Consider the following 18,340-nt stretch of genomic DNA (forward strand, 5'->3'; position numbering starts at 1 on the left):
CCTACAATATACCACCTATACACGTTAGGAAAAAGAAATTCAGGCCCTTGGTGATTACAGAACCACAAAATTTAAGATCTAATATATAATTTAAAAATTATCTCCCAAAGTAAAATAACCAAGTTCCCATGATTCACTTTAAGTAAATTAGAACTTAAGACACTCCTCAATTTTTAATTATTTGATGACCTCAATTTAATGAATGTTTGGAAAGAAACATTCAGCAAATTACAATAAATATGTAATAGCAAAATGAGATTCGACTGCCTAACTCAATCACTGCAGTTATCTAAATCATGCTATATACATGGAGTAAGGCTCCTAAAGTAGAGGGAAATTTGTCCTGATACAAGTGGTAGAAAACAAAGCCCTTTTATTGATCTATCACTATTGGTATATTACCAAGGTATATTTTTCACCAAACATTTAGACTATGAAGAAAATATAATCAAACTTTTAAAAAATTCTATTAAACAATTTTTTTTGTCTTTAACTGTAACTTTTGAAATACTAATGATTTAGTGCTTCAGCAACATGGATAATACTAGCATACCAATTATACTAACTTGGTCAAACTATAATATACAACAAACAAAATGTATCACAATACCAGCTGCTCTTCTAAGCAAAGAATCTCTTGGAATAACCACAGGTTCTGTTTCTTCCAAGTCACTTTCTGACTTGGATTCATCGTCTGACCAAGGATTCCGTTTCTTCACTTTCTTTGTGCCGGCTTTACCAGATGAGGTAGGTGTTTTTCTCACCCTGGTACCTAAAACAAAAAAAAAGAAAAAAAAAAAAAAAAAGGCAGTCATACAAGCATTGAGATATATCTATCTATATATATACACACACACACATATATATGCACAAGACATAACAAAAATAAGCATAATTAAAACAGCCCAGTAATAACCTGCACAGATTTTCTCACAAAAATACTTGTAAGAATTCCTTACCAGGCTCCTTTTTCTCTCTTTTGGGTTTGGGACCTTTATTTACAGGAGCTGATGGGATCAACGCCTCTTCTGTCCCTTCTACTGGTGTCCCACTGAACTCTTCATCAAATTCTACTTTTACTGCTGTAGTATCAACATCCCCCTAAACATTAAAAAAGAAAACCAAACTATGAGTAAAAATAAAAGTTAAATTAACAACTTATGTTTTAGAGATACATTTCTAGCCAATAGACTGCTGCTTCATATCAAGTGCTTAAAAAATAATAAAATGTGATTCTACTGAGGTTTGAATAGACCACTTTGATCAGATCATGTTTCACTTTATCTGCAGCAAATGCTATTACTTACCGCTCTGACACACTGAGATGATGGCTACATAACAGCAACCAAAAAAACCAAGAAGGCAGCTTTCGAATACCAAAGGGATTTTCACACCAACAGTTAAATATACTATAAGATATCTGCAAAGTTAGTTCCTGGAGCTCAGACAGTTCTATACTAGACAACAAAATCCTGCAGTTTATTGAAGGAAAATAGGTAACACACATCGCGTACCGCTAAGCGTTACAAGACAAAAATCCCTCTTGCCTCGGACCCTAAGGTGAGAGGCAGAGACGAGATATTACAATAACAAATATAACAGTGGCTGATGGGCAGAAAAGAACAACTCTGCCTAGGGCAGGGTCAGGGAAGATTCCATAGAAAAGGACCCTTTCTGATCAGGTCTGAAAGAACCATGTATGTATGCCAGGTAAGGAAAAGGAAGGAGGGAAGAGCATTACAAGCAGAAGACACAGAGACATGAATTACCACCTAAGATTAGGAAATTGCACAAAGCCTGCTAGGATTCAAGAAGAGACAAGACAAAAGTGTAGCCAAAAAACAGGAAAGCATGCAGATACTACATAACTATCTCATCAACGGAAAGTCACTGAAAGCTTTTAAACACTTGTGTAATAAACTGCCTTTTTGGAAATATCACTCTGGTGTTAATAGTGAGAGGAATAAAGTGGAGAAAGGTAGAAGTGAACTAGGAAGACTAGTTAAGAATACTTTTTAAGTTGTTCAGGGAAAACTTACGGTATTGTAAGACAGTGTCACTGGTGACCAAAGTAAGGGGGTGGATTTTGGAACTGCTTCATAGCAACTAATAGGATTTAATTACTGATTACATAACTCCAAGGTTTTTTGACTTATGTTAGTAATGGCTGATAGTGCCAGTAACTGAAATAAAAACAGCAAAGAACAGGTTTTGATATCAGAATAAAGGTTCAATGTCAGACATGCTGAGTTTGAGGGGCATGCGCTTCAGTACATGAACCTGGCACACCTGAAAACATAACAGCTTAGGGACAGAGACATGAGTCAGCAGCATGAGTGGATAAAGCTCTAGGTATTGATGAGGTTACCTTAGGAATCTATGTAAGGTGAAAAGAATGCTGAGAACTCAACCTGCCAAGTAGCAACTATAAATGAGAGAAGCCATCTCCCCAAGGGGAAAGTAAGTACACAAGTGAATCTGTATGGTGGGGAGCGAGATGATCAGAAAGTAGTACAGACCACAGATTAGCAAGAGTAGAAGAGGGGGGATCTTACAGGTATCACAATGCTCCTGTGCTTCAAAATATTAGCTCTGTATAGAAAACTCTCCAATCTCTAGCTGTTAGGCTTATTTCTCAAGCTCTAACAAGACTGTTGGATACATCTCCTTATACATTTCCCTGGGTTCTAAAAACAACCTATGCAGAAAAACTAGCCGTTCTTTCAGACCATCATGCCTCCTATTTCCCCAGCTCGGAACAGCTTCTCAACATTCCTTTCTTCTGCTTACTCTGGCCATACTTTTAAATCCCCAGTAGCACTAATCAATGTCAAAGACATAGGATGTGCCTGATGAGTTCTTAATTAAGAGTAAAAAACAAATCAATTGTAAGAGATGATAGCTAACTTCAAAAGCCAAACAGTTCTTTTTCCAATGGAAGACTTCCTTAAATTGGTCATGATATAGAATTACAGTTTATATCTTAAAGTTAAATTTAGAATGTTGCTGAGTAGAGTATTTCTAGCTTTCACTGTAAAAATGGAATCAAGCAAGCAGCTCTTTACATATACATGGGTCCTTGATGAATATTTCCCTTCTATGGAACAACTGCTTTCATAGAACAAAGGATTTCATATTACAAATAAAATCTATTAGAAACAAAATAAAGCATGCTTTAAGCACACAGTAAAATTAAAACACAAATGTATCATCATGCAGGTGGAGTTTCCCAGTGAGCTAATAAACAAGGTATTTTATACCTTCTTCTTCTTCAGCAACTTTTTGCTGGCATCTGCCTTCATAGCAGAAATTTCAGGAACTATTCTTCTCCCATATGGTGAGGGCATGGTCTCTTCCAGTTGAAGTTTCTTCATCTTCGGTTTGCCAACTTTACCTTTTATTGCTTTTCCTGCCATTCCAGCCAGAACATCTTCTCGTTCTTGTGCTTCCACTTTCTGAAGTATAATTACAAGGGAGGAGGGGAACGAGCAGGTGCGTAATAAACAATATTGTCTAGAAAAGACAATCGCTCCTACTTAAACTGAAACTAATTTTACTCATGCCATAAAAAAATAAATGATTGCCTTTCAACTGATCAGAGATGAAATAATAAAAAAATTCTAAGTCAGAAGACATGGGTTTTGATCTCAATTCTAACTAGTTTCTCATTTGTAATATACATGGAATGTATTCATGTACACATTTAATGTAATACAAATACAGGGGGTATTAACTAAATGACCTATATGGCCCCTTCCAGTTCTAATATCCTATATTATGAAATCAAGACCCATTATCGTTGGAATCCTAGCAAATCATACACCAAGGCATGCCTGTTAAGTATGACACTACTATTTACTACTGTTTTTTGCCAAAGTAAAAAAATATGAGAACTGTTCATAAACAAAACTACAGCATGAAAAATTTAAAGTGTCACTACAGTTGATTAAATTTATGAGTTCAATGTAATAAGTGGGGATATAATGATGAATAATGCTAAAGAATCTTCCTTTTGCAAAAGCATTCCTTCAAATAATTAGCAAGCTTTGAAAGAAGGGAAAAATGCCATCTTGAAATCTCTTAAAAGATAAATTAAAAAATCCATGTATAGCTTAAAAGCTGAATAAAAATAACCAGCTTTGAAATCAGACCTGCCTGGATTTCAGTCTTAGAACTTCTACTTATTCATTATATAGCCTAACTATGTAGTAGGCATTAAAAAATCATGTAGACCCCATTTTATGAATGAAACAGGGCTGAGAGAATGAAGTAATTACTCTTAACCATAATAATGTCTCTGTAAATTATTTAACCTCTCTAAGCTTAGGATTTTCATTTGTGCAAGAGGTTTAAAACAACCTCTCTTACTTGGGGGTGGGAGGGTCACTGAGGATTACACAGAATGCCATGCTAACACATGATAGTCACTGAATGGTATCATTAGACATATGATAGAGACATGAAATTTAAATCTTTTTAGATGTTTGAAACAAAAATATGCCCACATGAGGGCCTCCCCGGTGGCACAGCGGTTAAGCGCTGGGTTGCCAGGCTGCCCACAGCCTCTGCAGCGCGGGTTCGATCCCCGGCTGCTCCCCGGCCACCAGAGGAGGGTCCCGCATGGTACGCAGACCTCTCCTGCCACCCGCTGCTCCCCTCAGCAGTGTACTTCGGTCCTTCTGCCTGCTCTGCTCCCTGCTCTGGCTCTGGTGAATTCTCTCACCCTCCCGCACTTCTGACTGTACCCAGTGCTTGTATAAATGAATAAATAAATCTTTAAAAAAAAAAAATGCCCACATGAAATGAGTTGTTCAGATCAACTTCAATCATCAAATAATAATGTTAAGAATTATAAGTGAGGGCCTCCCTGGTGGCACAAGGCGTTAAGACGCAACTTATGAAGCTATTTGCAGCCACTGCAATGCAAGTTCAATCCTCAGCCAGGGAGCTACCCACATGGCGCAGCAGACCTCTCCTGACTCACCCGCTGCTCCCCTCAGCAGTGTACTTCAGTCGATCTTCCTGTTCTGCTGTTCTGTTCCCCACTCTGTCTCTGGTGAGTCCTCTCACCCCCCCACACACACTTCTGTCCTGTACCCCAGTTCTTGTATGCATAAATAAATCTTTAAAAAAAAATTATAAGTGAAAGAGTAATATTCACTGGGAATGAGTACTGACTTTTCAATAGTAATGAAATACACAGGCATAACCAAAAATGGTTTCATGTCTCACTATATTAATCATCAGTGATAAAACACTAGGATATCATTAATATTAATCAGAAATCAGAAATTTTCCTTTTAATGTATGCTTATTTCATTTTTAATGGATTTCATTTTCATTCGTTTCACAAACATTACCAACTCAAATTTATTTTAATGGAACTTAACCTACTTCCAGTTCTTCAACAAATGCTGCTAAATCTTCTTTCCAAAGATCTGAAGGAGATTTTCTTTTAAGATCATTGACCTCTCGCCCCTATAATAAAAAGTGGTATGATTTAAACATAAAACATTTTTAGTTGTATTTTAAATTGTATGAAAAGTAAGTATAAGTACTTATTTTTGGAAAAAGAAAAACAAAGATGATAACACTGATATAGTTTCAAATTATTTAACCCACAAAAATTCATACTTTTGTATCTCTCTGTTTAATCAGCTCGTCAACTTTTTCTTTAGTTAGTGACCACAGAGACATATTTAAAATATAATTAAAATCAGGGCCTGAAGGAGTTCCTGAATCAGAGGAACTATCATCATGCTGGGTTTGTGTTTCTTCCTCTTCCGCTGCCTGTAAAAAATAATAAACTTTATATTAAAGTCCTGTATAGTATCAAATTAATGTTGAATTTTCTCGAATACTGAATTTACAATTCCACAAATGCTATACTCCTAATGCTACATCTTTAGGCTGACAGAGTTTTTTTAGATTATCTGCTAAATTAGTTACAAAGAAAATTAACTGTTTTGCCCAGACACTACATCACAAAATGAGAAGTCACCGTATCTTAAAATTAATGGAGAAATAATATTTTATCATTGCATCTCGTCATATATTTTTAGTGATGAGTGAATGATTTGAAACCCAAAAAATATCACTATTGAAGAATGTTTTACAGTTTTAATAAATAAGCAAAGGCATAGTGACTAAGGATGGATTCTTAAGAAAAATCCTCTAAAGCAAGTATATTAATGTAAACACTGAGAAATAGTTCACTTAAGAGTTGGGATAGAGTAAGAATTGTGAGGGCTATCCTAAAATTTCTCATGTCTTTCTTCACTGAAATGATTACAGTTAAAAAATCCCCTTAGCCTGGGGGCAGTGAGGGGGTTATTAAAAAAAAAAAATCCCCTTAGCCTAATATGAAATTTCACAAGCCAATGAATTAGAGGTTATTATATGTAACAACCCCTTTAAATTTTAAATAACAGCCATTAAATAATCTAAATTGTTTAAGGCACTCAGATAACTTAAAATGACTGAATTAGCCATGGCCCGCTATAAAGCAAAGAAATTTTTAATTTCAGGAAAATAATGTATATAATAAAGTTTAAGTGTACTTTAGAAGAGATAAAAACAAAAATTGCCAAGATGCTTCATTACATAAAATTATAAATTCAGTTAAACAGCATGAGCCAAATAAGAAATGCTATTGTTGATAGATGATTAACAAGTACCTAGATAAATTCTGAAAAATTAATAAATTCTACAGTTTTTAAAAATTCATGAAACAATATGTGTTGCTATGGAATACTTAGGTTGTTATATTACTATTTAGGCATTACTAGGATGTCATAAAATGTTGTCTAGACCTGCACTTTAGAAATCTATTAGCTCTGTGTTTTGATGACTCACAATTATTAATGGAGGCTCTATGAATATGTGCATCTATCAGTATTAAAATAAGATTGATTAAGTATACTTTCAGAAATGAAGAAAAATTTAAGTTCCAGTAACAGAATTAGTTTTATGCATGTGAATAAACTCTAATCTTCTAGTCATCTGCTTTGTAATCCTCTCTTCTCCAACTCTATACAATGGGACACCCTTGTAAGAGCAGTTTCTTTCATTATCTGAACCCCTAAATTGAATACATGACCAAGATGCTGAGAAAACTTTAATGGTGACAATGAAGTTAAAACCAAACTCGAGGTTTTACCAACAAAGTCTACTTCCACCTGAAGGGGATTCTCAAACACTAAGTATCTTATCTTTTTAAAAATATGCATTAAATTCATTAGCTTACTAGTTATTTTTTTAAAGTTTTAGCCCACAGTTAATCAAAAGGGCAAGTAGGGTGTAAACCTTAATTTGGGGTTTAAAACATGCAATAAAACACTGAAAGAAAGGCATTCATCTTAATTCTGTATGTTTCCCCATTTTCCTCAAAAAATGAGTAAGCCTATTAATATGTAATTGCTAAACTATACATACTAGTTTTATTCGCTCTAATGTGTCATTCTATTGACTGTTCAAAATTGAAAAAAGTTTAAATCACATAAACAAAAGCAGTATTTCAATGTAGTTTGATGAAAAATATGAAAAACATTATGGTTGAGAACTTAAGTGTAGGGAAGTTTGAAGTTTCATTCAAGTATGTCACATGACCATAACTTTTTTTTTAAGATGTTAACATCAATATCGTATATACACAATAATCTAAATATCAAAAAAATTCCCAATTTTATTCCTCTTGTACATTTGTGTTCTCAATCACAATATTGTGCTGTCTTTAAATTTTTTTAATCATACTCAAGAACAAGAAACTAATTCTGGAGAAATCTCGAAGTTTCAATATTCCATTCATTGAATATTAGTACTTTATGATCTGAAATGGACAATTACTAAAACATCAGACTTTTAATCTGAAGTTCTAGTGTTTAAATCTCCTGCCAGAGATCTAAGCACAGCACAGAGCACATACCTGGTGCTCAATAAACACTGTAATCATGACCATTTTGTCTGTAGTCTTCCCAAACATAAACTGAAACCAATCAAGTGAATGGTGACTGGACACCACGTGACCATGGACTAACCAGTGTGAAATGATTTATGTGCTATCAGCATAGTTCCCAGATAGTATACATGCACCTCACAAAAACCACCACCACACTGACACCCTTGAATGGCAGGCTCAGAAAAAAAGGCCAAGGAGACTGAGCTACCTTCTCACACCTGGAGTCATTTCTCCAGGCCCTGGTTGAGTCACACTGGCAAAGTGCTTTGTGGTGGGTATGCACTGCAAATTCCTGTACTGTATCTGTTCTGTGGATAAACAGAAGACTTCAGTCTCCAGACAGACAACTCAGCACCTTTAGCAGTACTAAATTTAAATTTTAGGGTTTGGGTTTTTGGTTTGTTTTGAAGTTGCTTTTAAAAGCTTCTCTAAATGTCTTGTTCTGCAAATGATTACCTTTTCTTGTGCTTCTTTCCAGGCTTTCACTGGGTCAGATTCATAACCTCTCTGGACTAACATTTGAATCAAATCTTTCTTTGACCTATTCTCTATGTGAGGGAAAAATAAAGTTAGGATCAAGAAAAGAGATTCAATTTGTATTTGTTTATATTCTACTGATAAAAAATGTCTTCTATTAATTAAGATTTTTTTTTCCATTTTAACTAACGTTCAAATTTTTAAAGGTTATCTTACCTATGGTAATTTTCCCTTGTATCTTCTCTAAAATAAAACGGGCTTGATTGTTAAGTTTTGTAGATTCTGCTCCCAGCATTCCTACAAGCCACTCCTTACGTAAACCATAGTAACTTAATCGTAAATCAAAGAATTCTTTCAAAATGTCTTGCACAGTTTCATACTTTTTCAGGCATCCCATGTGATCAAAGAGCACCTGAGCAAAACACAAAGTTTTTGAAGATTACATAAATTGTATTGGTATTTTTGATTTGTGTATTATTTTAAATGCATAACCACAATACATTTAACATGGACACACACCAACCCATAAAGCCATTAAACAGAACCAAAACTATTAGGCACACTTCTGTAAATATTCCCGTAGTGATTCTAAAGAACAAATGAAAATATTTAAAATAGAAATAATTTTGAAAGATAAAAATAGGTCCTTAATAAAAGGTTTTTTAATAAAGTAGCTATAAAATCACCTAAGACAAACTTTTTTCCAAAGTAGAATTATACTTTCCTCTAAGTTTAAAAATGCTAAATTTAATCAGACAAATGCAAATAAAACCACATTGAGACACTACCTCACATTTGTGATGTCCCATATCAAAAAGACCAGAAACAACAAGTATTGGTGAGAGTGTGGTGAAAAAAGAACCGTCTACACTATTAGTAGGAACGTAGCCTATTCCAGTCTCTATGAAGGTTTATCAAAATATTAAAAATAGATGTACCATATGATCCAGCAATTCCACTCCTATGGGTCTACCTGAAGAATACAAAAACACTAATTCAAAGTGATACGAACACTGCTATGTTCATTACAGCACCATATTTCCAACAGCCAAACCACAGAAATAATCTAAGTGCTCAATGACAGATGAATGGATAAAGAAGACATGGTATATATGCATAATAGATCACAACTCAGTTATAAAAAAAAAATCATCTTCTGTTTAAATTGATGTAACATTGGTTTACAATACTCTTTATGATTTAAGGGAATAGATTCACACCTCCTGAGATGTATGTCACTAGACCACATCCACCACTAAAGCACCCACAGTCCTGCACTCCACATGAGTGAGATCAACCAGTATTTGTCGTCCTCCTTATTTCACTTAGCATAATCCCTCTCCAGTTCCATCCATGTTGTCACAAATGGCAAGAATTAAAAAAAAAAAAAAAATCTTGTCATTTATGATGTGAATGGACTAACAAGGATTATGCCAAGCAAAGTAAGTCAGAAGTAGCAAGACATCCATCCTAGATGATTTCATTCATGTGTGGAATATAGAAAACAAAGAACAGACAAAAACAAAAGAAACCCTTGAAATCTGACTACAGAATTGAGGCCACCAGAAAGAGAGGGTTGGGGGGTGAGAGGAAAATGTGTGGGGGTGCCCAGTGAATTTTGGTGGAGCATTACTGGAGTTTTGATGGTTAAGTGTAGTGTGATTACATACATTTATAGAGCTATGAACCCATATCCCTAAAACATATAAGAGTATTATAAATCAATATTACCTCAATAAACCTATCTTAAAAAAAGTTAAATTTCTCTCTCCCCCAGATGCTCAATGGATGTGCATTTGCCTCTTTTTTTAAAAAAAAAAATATTTATGCTATAATTCAAAGTCCTTTACTTCTCTATTATTTTTTCTCCTTTTTCTATCAGCTCTTCTTGGCAAATTAAGGTACTTTTTCTCAGCCACTATGTTACTGCTGAATTTTTTCTTTTACTCTTTTAGATCAAAAAGCTAACTCAAAATGGAACAAGGATAAATTATACATATTCATTTTTTTACCTTTCCCCCCAATTATTTATAAACACAAATATACAAGTTTAGTAAAATAGTTACGAGGAGAAAAGTACTCCACAATTTAAAGTGCTAGTAGAGACAAGCAGAAGACACATGAAAACCCTGCAACAATCATTCTTACAACTTTCAGTCAGATGTGTGTATCCTGTATTCTCAAGCCCAAATGCACAAATACAGAGTTGAGGTTGAGAGCAGTGAACATTAATAGAGTTTCTCAAGCAAATATACTGAGGAAAAACTCATTCAGACTTGCAGGCACTCCCATCATGAACACAATTGCAATTCAATTTATAGCAAATACAAAGGATTAATAGCAAATCTAAGCAATTACCATGGAATTACAAGTAAGAGTAGTTTGAAGTTTAAAAACTTTGTGCAATCCAGCAGCTTCTGCTTGTGCTAGTTTCTCTTCAGTCATTTTCACCACAAATTTCACAGTTGTATCAGTATGATATTCTTTATAATCAGAAATTAATGCTGGTGTTTTATCTGTTCCATTCAGCATTGGTTCTAAAACTTGTTCTTTGTATACCTATAAAAGGTTTTAAAATAAGTAATATTTTCATGACACGCATTCATGTTCTCATACTATAAGTCATGTGATTTATTTTTCAGTTCTCAAATTCAGTAGAGAAAAAAACCCAAAACCTCTATCTCTATAATCTCCTACCCAGTCACTATATAAAATAAAATAGAGAAATTTCAGTGGTGAGGTAGTGGTTCTGATCTTATCATACTCCAAAGGGAAAGGCTAAGTATGAAGATGGTGACATCAACTAGAATTGACAAGAGATGACATGAATACTTTTAGATTTGTGACAATATTGACATGAAGTTACTGATCATAAGATTTTAAAATACTATTTCTTGCACACCATTCTATCCATTTCAAGTAAACAAAATAATAATCTCTTCAAAAGTTAGTCTTTTTACAGTTAGGTAAGTTAAAATAATTACTATTTAAATATTTAAACATCTGAATGGCTCAAAATATACATAGGTATTTTTAAATACAAGACATACATAGAACACACAATGATGGAATCACATTCTTACCAAAAGAATTGCTCAATGCAATGCCCTACTCCAGGCAGCTCACATACTAACCTGTGTCCAAGTTCTAACTGGAAGCTCTGTAATCTCTACTGTGTTTCTATCCACCACAAATATTTCACCACTGACTGCATATTGGTTTTGACCAAGTTCTTGGATTGTTCCTTTAAAGTTTTTGTAGTTTGGAAGCTGCAGAGAAAAATAAAACTAACTTAATACCCTGTCTTTTCTCTAGAGTATCAGTACCACACATTAGACCCCTTAGTCTACTCTTGCTAACAGATTACTGTGACAAACTGAGTTACTCATCCTCAACAGTATCTCTCCAAAAAAGCAATCAACCTTGAATTCAGTTTCTGTTAATATAATCTGAACAACCCCCCATCTCAAAACCTTAGTGTCTTTCATAGTCTTCCTGAACAAATTTTTGTTAATGTATGACCTCCATATCTCCTTCTCCCTAGATTAATAGTCTTTTAAAGGCAAATTCCTGGGATGGTACATTCAAAGCTTCCCACTATCTGACCCAGTTTATCTTCCTATCTCTTCTACACTGACTTATTTGCCTTGCAGATCACTACTCTTTCCACATATTTTGCTTGAATATTTTGAATATTCTTATTTTCACTTGCTCTGTACCAGCCCTGGCACAATTTCAGCTCCCCACACCTCATTCACCCATATAAGTCTTACTCATCTTTTTCACTGTTACAAGTGATCTCTTCCCTTTTCTAAAATTTATAGTTATTATCATTAAGAAATTAGGCATATAACATAGGGGAGTCCTTCTGGCATACTGAGCTATTATTGAGACTTTTGTCACTATAACCTTCAAGTCCTGATGTCTTTACTACAGATTAACTTTGAAGAGAGCAAGAATAATAGTCCATCATCTCACCACTTAACACAGTGTCATATATATAGCATTGTTTATGTGTCTCATATATATTCTAAAAGAATGAAAATAAAATGCAATAACCGTAACAAGTAATTTGACACTTCATTACAAATATTTTTAGGTACCTTAAAGTGTTTAAGGGGGAAACAGATCTTAAACCAAAATCATTATAACCTAATTTCGTTTGTAATATAAAAATGAAATTTAACAAAAATAATTTTGTTTCCAAGAGACACCCTGATTGGGAGAAAATTTTTGCACACAATACTAATGATAAGGGGCTGATCACAAAGATCTACAAAGAGCTAACAAAACTCAACAAAAACAAAGTAAAACAATCCAGTCAAAAAATGGGCAGAAGAGCTAAAGAGACACTTCTCCAAAAAGGAAATGCAAATGGCCAACAGGCGTAAGAAAAAATGTTCAACATCACTTGTAATCAGGGAAATGCAAATCAAAATCACAATGAGATAGCATCTTACATCAGTGAGAATGGCATATATTAAAAAATCTAGCAGAACCTCCCTGGTGGCACAAGGGGTTAAGAGGCAACCTATGACGCTAACTGCAGACTCTGCAGCAGGAGTTTGATCCCCGGCCAGGAAGCAAACCACATGGCACAGCAGACCTCTCCTGACTCGCCCACTGCTCCCCTCAGCAATGTATTTCAGTCAATCTGCCTGTTCTGTTCCCCACTCTGTCTCTGGTGAATCCTCTCACCCCCCACACCTCTGGCCTGTACCCCTCTACTTGTATGCATAAATAAATCTTTAAAAATAAATAAAATAAAATAAAAATTAAAAAAACTAGCAACAACAAATGTTGGCGAGGATGTGGAGAAAAAGGAACTCTCCTACACTACTGGGGGGAATGCAAATTGGTCTAATCACTATGGAAAGATGTATGGAAGTTCCTCAAACTGCTAACAGTGGAGCTTCCATAGGATTCAGCAATTCAACTTCTAGGTATCTACCCAAAGGACAAAAAAACATTAATTCAAAAGGACACCTGCACCCCTGTATTTATTACAGCACCATTTACAATAGGTAAGCTATTGAAACAATCTAAATGCCCCAAAACAGATGATTGGATCAAGAAGATGTGGTATATACACACAATAAAATATTACTCAGCAATCAAAAAAGATAAACTCATGCCATTCACAGCAACATGGATGGAGCTGGAAGGGATCATGCTCAGTAAAATAAGCCAGAAAGAAAAAGAAAAATACCAGATGGTTCCACTTAGAGTAGGAATATAGGGAATCCAAATAAGGGATCAGGAAAAAAAAAAGTAATATAATAAATCAAAATCAACAGGTGACTATAAACCAGAGACATTCAGCAGCACAGCGGGGGGGGGGGGGGAACAGCAGGGGAGTTGGCTCAAAACAGGGATGAGAAGAGCCCAAGGGACTATGGTGATGGTACACAGGTAAATTGGTGGTGGGAATTCCTCAGGAACTATACCTGAGATGATAAAGAATACATTGTATAAAAATGAAAAATGATGTTAAATAAAATTAAAAATTAAAATTTTGTTTCTACATGGTTGGTTTATAAAGGATATTTTCTTTTTTGCTTATTTATATTTTCTATAATGAGCAGTATCATTTCTGTATTAAAAATATTTTATTTAAATATATCATGATAAAGGAAAGTTCCCAGGTGACTTAAAACCATGTGGAAAAGGTCAGTTTTATGAGGTTTTTCTTGGAGGAATTTTTGGGAGAACTGAACATAATAAATGTTGTAAAAATAGACAAAAATTAAAAATATTACTAAATTAAAATATACAGTATGTTTTTAAGCACCCTTACAACATTTAATTGTTTGAGAACAAAAAGTTAGCTGTAATTTTGTCATAAAAGCATTATTCTCTATAATTTAGATATTTCATATCTGAAATAAGGAGTATTTTAAAATTTCAACAAAGTTTCTCTCCATAAATCTTATCTCCAGGCTTTTTTCCAAAGTTGATACATTTTACTCTAAGCACATATCAAATTACATGCCAATAATGTCTTTATTGTGTATAATATATTCTAAAATAAAAATAGTTCCATTACTTTTCTAAAATGACTGGACTTTGTAGTCTATTATGTTAAATAAAAAGTATTGACAGTAAGCTCTAAGTAATTACCATGGGATGAGGATCCAAGCCATCCAGCATTCGTCTGACATTGTTCACAATTTCTCTAGCATCATAGTTGGGTAGTTTACAAGCCCATCCAGTACCAATGCCCTCAGCACCATTTATTAAAACCATAGGAATTATGGGAATATACCACTCAGGCTCTACCCGTTGATTATCATCATAAAGGAATTTAAGCAGGTTGTCATCAACAGCAGGAAAAAGCAGTCTTGCTAGAGAGCTAATGAAATGAAAAATAACGAAAAGGTCATGGTTTCAGGAAATAAAACTTTATATAGAAAGACTATTTCAATAAATCTTTGAAAAGACTGCATAAAAAGAATGCATTTTTAAAAGTTTTGAACATGTACTTAATGACAAATTTACCTAACCATACTACCAAATATATTTCTGAGCAAAGTCAGAATAGCCTTAGTTTACTTATGTACTTATCAACCTATCTAAATTCTTAAGTGTTAAGAAAATTTTTTAGTGATTTCCTCTTATTCTAACTAAACCACAAAACCCATATATAGCCTAAAAAGTAAAGTTGGGTCTCTCTCTCTCTCTCTCTCTCTCTCTCTCTCTTCTCTCTTTTCTCTCTCTCTCTCTCTCTCTCTCACACACACACACACACACAACACCTACGTTCATTATGACTAGTGCCACCAATAACTCATAAAAATTGAGATCAACAAATTCTATCATCAAATAATTGGAAAGGTCCATAGGTACTAGAATATACAATCATATGTCATCACAGTTACAATTCTATAAACATTTAGTTAATGCCAATAAACTTCAAACACAACTTTGTATCATTGTATCAGCAAACAGTTACCTTAACATTGTGAAAATATAACGAGGGCTTGCAGCATCTTTGCCACCATGAAGTCGAGTTCCAAACTGACCGATAGGCTGAAGCAGGTTAATGTTGTTACTTCCCACAAAGTTTTGAGCCAAATTCACAATAGTCATCATCAATGCTTGCTATAGAACAGGACAGAATATTAATTAATACTCTAAACTTTCTAAATGCATTTCCTAGTTTTTATTAAAGCCCAAACTCTGGATTCTTTTACTTTCCAAATCCTTTATAAAAGGGAAAATAGCTTATTATCCCCCAAGCCAGTAAATATATTTCTCAAATGATTCCAGTCTTAATGCTTACTTCTCCATGATGATAAGCAGACATTTCAGCAACAGATCCAGCCAATTGAGCAACTTTTACTTCACGTTTATCATTCCTCTTGAAACAGGTAAATAAAACTTTTCGTTGGCCTGGCTTAAAACCTATTGTTAAAGAGAACAATCCTCTTTTAAAAGTATTACTCAAGCTACAATTTCAGTTTTCCTGTTAATGTCAACCATGTTCTATATATTCAAGAGAAAAAAGCAAAGACACATTTGCTTTTGAAAAATAACTGACTAAAAATACTACTTGAGATTCCATAATAAAGTGAGAATACACTAACAATGTTTTTATACCATCTCAATCTATTCCAAAAGTAGAATACCACAATTGGAAGGCCATTTCCTTGTCTTAAAGACCTATTCAGTAGCAATAAACTCCTTTCACAGGAATTTTTAAAGGCTCATTTTCCCAAAACGCCAGTTGCAACTAAAATATCAGAAAATCAGTGACCCTAAAATCTATTTTTAGAGATCCCAAATCAGAAAAACCCTAAGAAGGCATTACCTTGGTAGTTAAGAATTCAGGCATTAGAATCACACTAATCAGGAAACTCTTCTCAACCTGGCCATACACCCATAACTAAGCTAGTAAGCCTCCAGTGTCATCAGTATAATAGAAATAATTACCTTCCTAGTAGGGTGATCATAAGAATTACATGAAATAATACAAACAAAGCACTCTGTGTTTCCATATCTTTGTTGCTCTAGGCCAATGCGCATAGTAATAAATTTTTCAGTATGTGATAGCTATGGTCCTCATCAGAGCATGATAGAAAAAAAGAGGATGATAAAATACAGGCAGGTTCTTTAAGAATGTATAATCTAATTGAGGAGGCAAAATTAGCACGAGAGACACATGTTACTGAAGTTTAGGCATCTTACACCAATTTAGACTGTAATTGTTAGAGACACTTCACAGAAGGGGATATAACTTAAAGCAAGAATTTAGATGGATGGGTTAAGCCATCTGTCCTTAATTACAAACCAAGGATCACAAATATTAACTAATTTGCTAAAAGCTATAAAGTAAAAATTAAAAAGCCCTAGTAAAAGACCAAATCTGCTCTAACTACCAGGTAGTAAGAGGATGTGGTGGGAATGCAAACTGGTCCAACTGCTATGGAAAGCTGTGTCGGAGGTTCCTCAAACTACTAAAAATGTAGCTACCATATGACCCAGCAATTCCACGCCTAGAAATCTACCCAAAAGACACAAAAACAATTCAAAAGGATACCTGCACCACTGTTTTTATTGCAGGGGTGTGCACACACAGCCAGTAACTGTGTGAAATGATGGATGTGTTAGTGATTGCTGTAACCATTTTACAAAGTATACACGTATCATATCATGAACTTCTTAACTATACGTAATTTTAATCATCAATTATACCTCTGAAAACTGAAAAAAAAGTTGGGGGGAAGGAATCTGATTTTAAATTATTTGCCTAATTATTTCCCTAATTAGGCAAATAGTTAATTAATAATTAGATTAATAATTAGGCAAATATCTAAACAGATATTAGGCAAATATCTAATTATTAATTTCTGAGAAATTAAAGGCTTTTCCAATATGCCTTTATTGAAAATACATTTGAACACATGCCTTTCAATTAAAGAACTATGAAAGCAGGGCATAATCTGGTAGGGGTGGGGGAACACTGCAAAAGCCACATCATTCGCAGCAACATGGATGGAGCTAGAAAGGATTATGCTCAGTGAAATAAACCAAAAGGAAAATTATCAGATGGTTTCACTTATAGGAGGAATACAGGAGAACCAAATAAGGGATCAGGAAAAAAATAAAAAAAAATTAGCAGGCAACTATATAAATCAGACATTCTGCAAGGGAGGGGGAGGCAGAACGATCAAAACAGGAGGGAAGAACACAGGGACAAAGGTGATGGTTCACAGGTGACTTGGTGGTGGGAATTTTATGGGGACTACACTTGAGAGGAGAAAGTATACACTGTACAAAAATGAACAATGATGTAATATACATATTACATATATATATATATATATATATATATATATATATATATATATAAAAATTCAGTCCTAACAAGATATCTCAACAGCAACTTCAGAATTTCACAGTTTATTATAAGGATGGCTTAAAGTACATGAAAGTGAAATTTAAAGTATATGAGATTATAAAACTTTTTTAAAGGCCACTTACCATCAACTAGAGATGGTATAGATCTTTCATTGTCTGAGTTTGAGAAAAGGATCAATTCCTTATTGATGAAATCATTGTAGGTCAAATGCTTTGTTGCTGTACCATATAAAAATTGCTAAGAGGAAAGTTATATTGTCATTATTACTGCATGAATTTTAGTCTTGTTCTTCCCCCAAATCACTACTCTTTATGACTAACCTCTGGTAAGCCATGTAACCTACGCTGTCTCCGATCTTCCATAAAATTTGTTAACCACTCTTTTCTGTCATCAATCTTCTTCTTACTGAATGCCTGAAGGTAACAATTTCACACATTAAAATTTCACTATAAAATTAAAACTTTACAAAGGCAAATATCTAAATATTAATTTGAGACATTATTTCCAATATGCCTTTATTGAAAATACATTGAACACAGGCCTCT

At 34.2% G+C, this 18,340-nt stretch overlaps 1 protein-coding gene across 2 annotated transcripts in view; it reads right to left on the reverse strand.

Annotated features, from left to right (window-relative positions):
* The window catches only part of TOP2B (DNA topoisomerase II beta), a 55,968-nt gene that overhangs the window by 7,701 nt on the left and 29,927 nt on the right, over positions 1 to 18,340 (reverse strand). For both annotated transcript variants that reach the window (XM_037525216.2, XM_037525225.2), the window contains exons 17-30: positions 18,116 to 18,208; positions 17,918 to 18,032; positions 15,717 to 15,838; positions 15,387 to 15,535; positions 14,555 to 14,786; positions 11,569 to 11,703; positions 10,793 to 10,993; positions 8,651 to 8,846; positions 8,414 to 8,505; positions 5,635 to 5,790; positions 5,395 to 5,478; positions 3,261 to 3,455; positions 960 to 1,101; positions 611 to 772 (exon numbers count right to left, since the gene is read on the reverse strand). In XM_037525216.2, coding sequence (XP_037381113.1) covers positions 611 to 772; positions 960 to 1,101; positions 3,261 to 3,455; positions 5,395 to 5,478; positions 5,635 to 5,790; positions 8,414 to 8,505; positions 8,651 to 8,846; positions 10,793 to 10,993; positions 11,569 to 11,703; positions 14,555 to 14,786; positions 15,387 to 15,535; positions 15,717 to 15,838; positions 17,918 to 18,032; positions 18,116 to 18,208 — 2,074 coding nt within the window. The remainder of the gene's footprint in view (positions 1 to 610; positions 773 to 959; positions 1,102 to 3,260; positions 3,456 to 5,394; positions 5,479 to 5,634; positions 5,791 to 8,413; positions 8,506 to 8,650; positions 8,847 to 10,792; positions 10,994 to 11,568; positions 11,704 to 14,554; positions 14,787 to 15,386; positions 15,536 to 15,716; positions 15,839 to 17,917; positions 18,033 to 18,115; positions 18,209 to 18,340) is intronic.

This window comes from Talpa occidentalis, unplaced genomic scaffold (assembly GCF_014898055.3).
Source record: "Talpa occidentalis isolate TD23 unplaced genomic scaffold, MPIMG_talOcc4v2.1 talOcc4.10, whole genome shotgun sequence".
Lineage (NCBI taxonomy): Eukaryota > Metazoa > Chordata > Mammalia > Eulipotyphla > Talpidae > Talpa > Talpa occidentalis.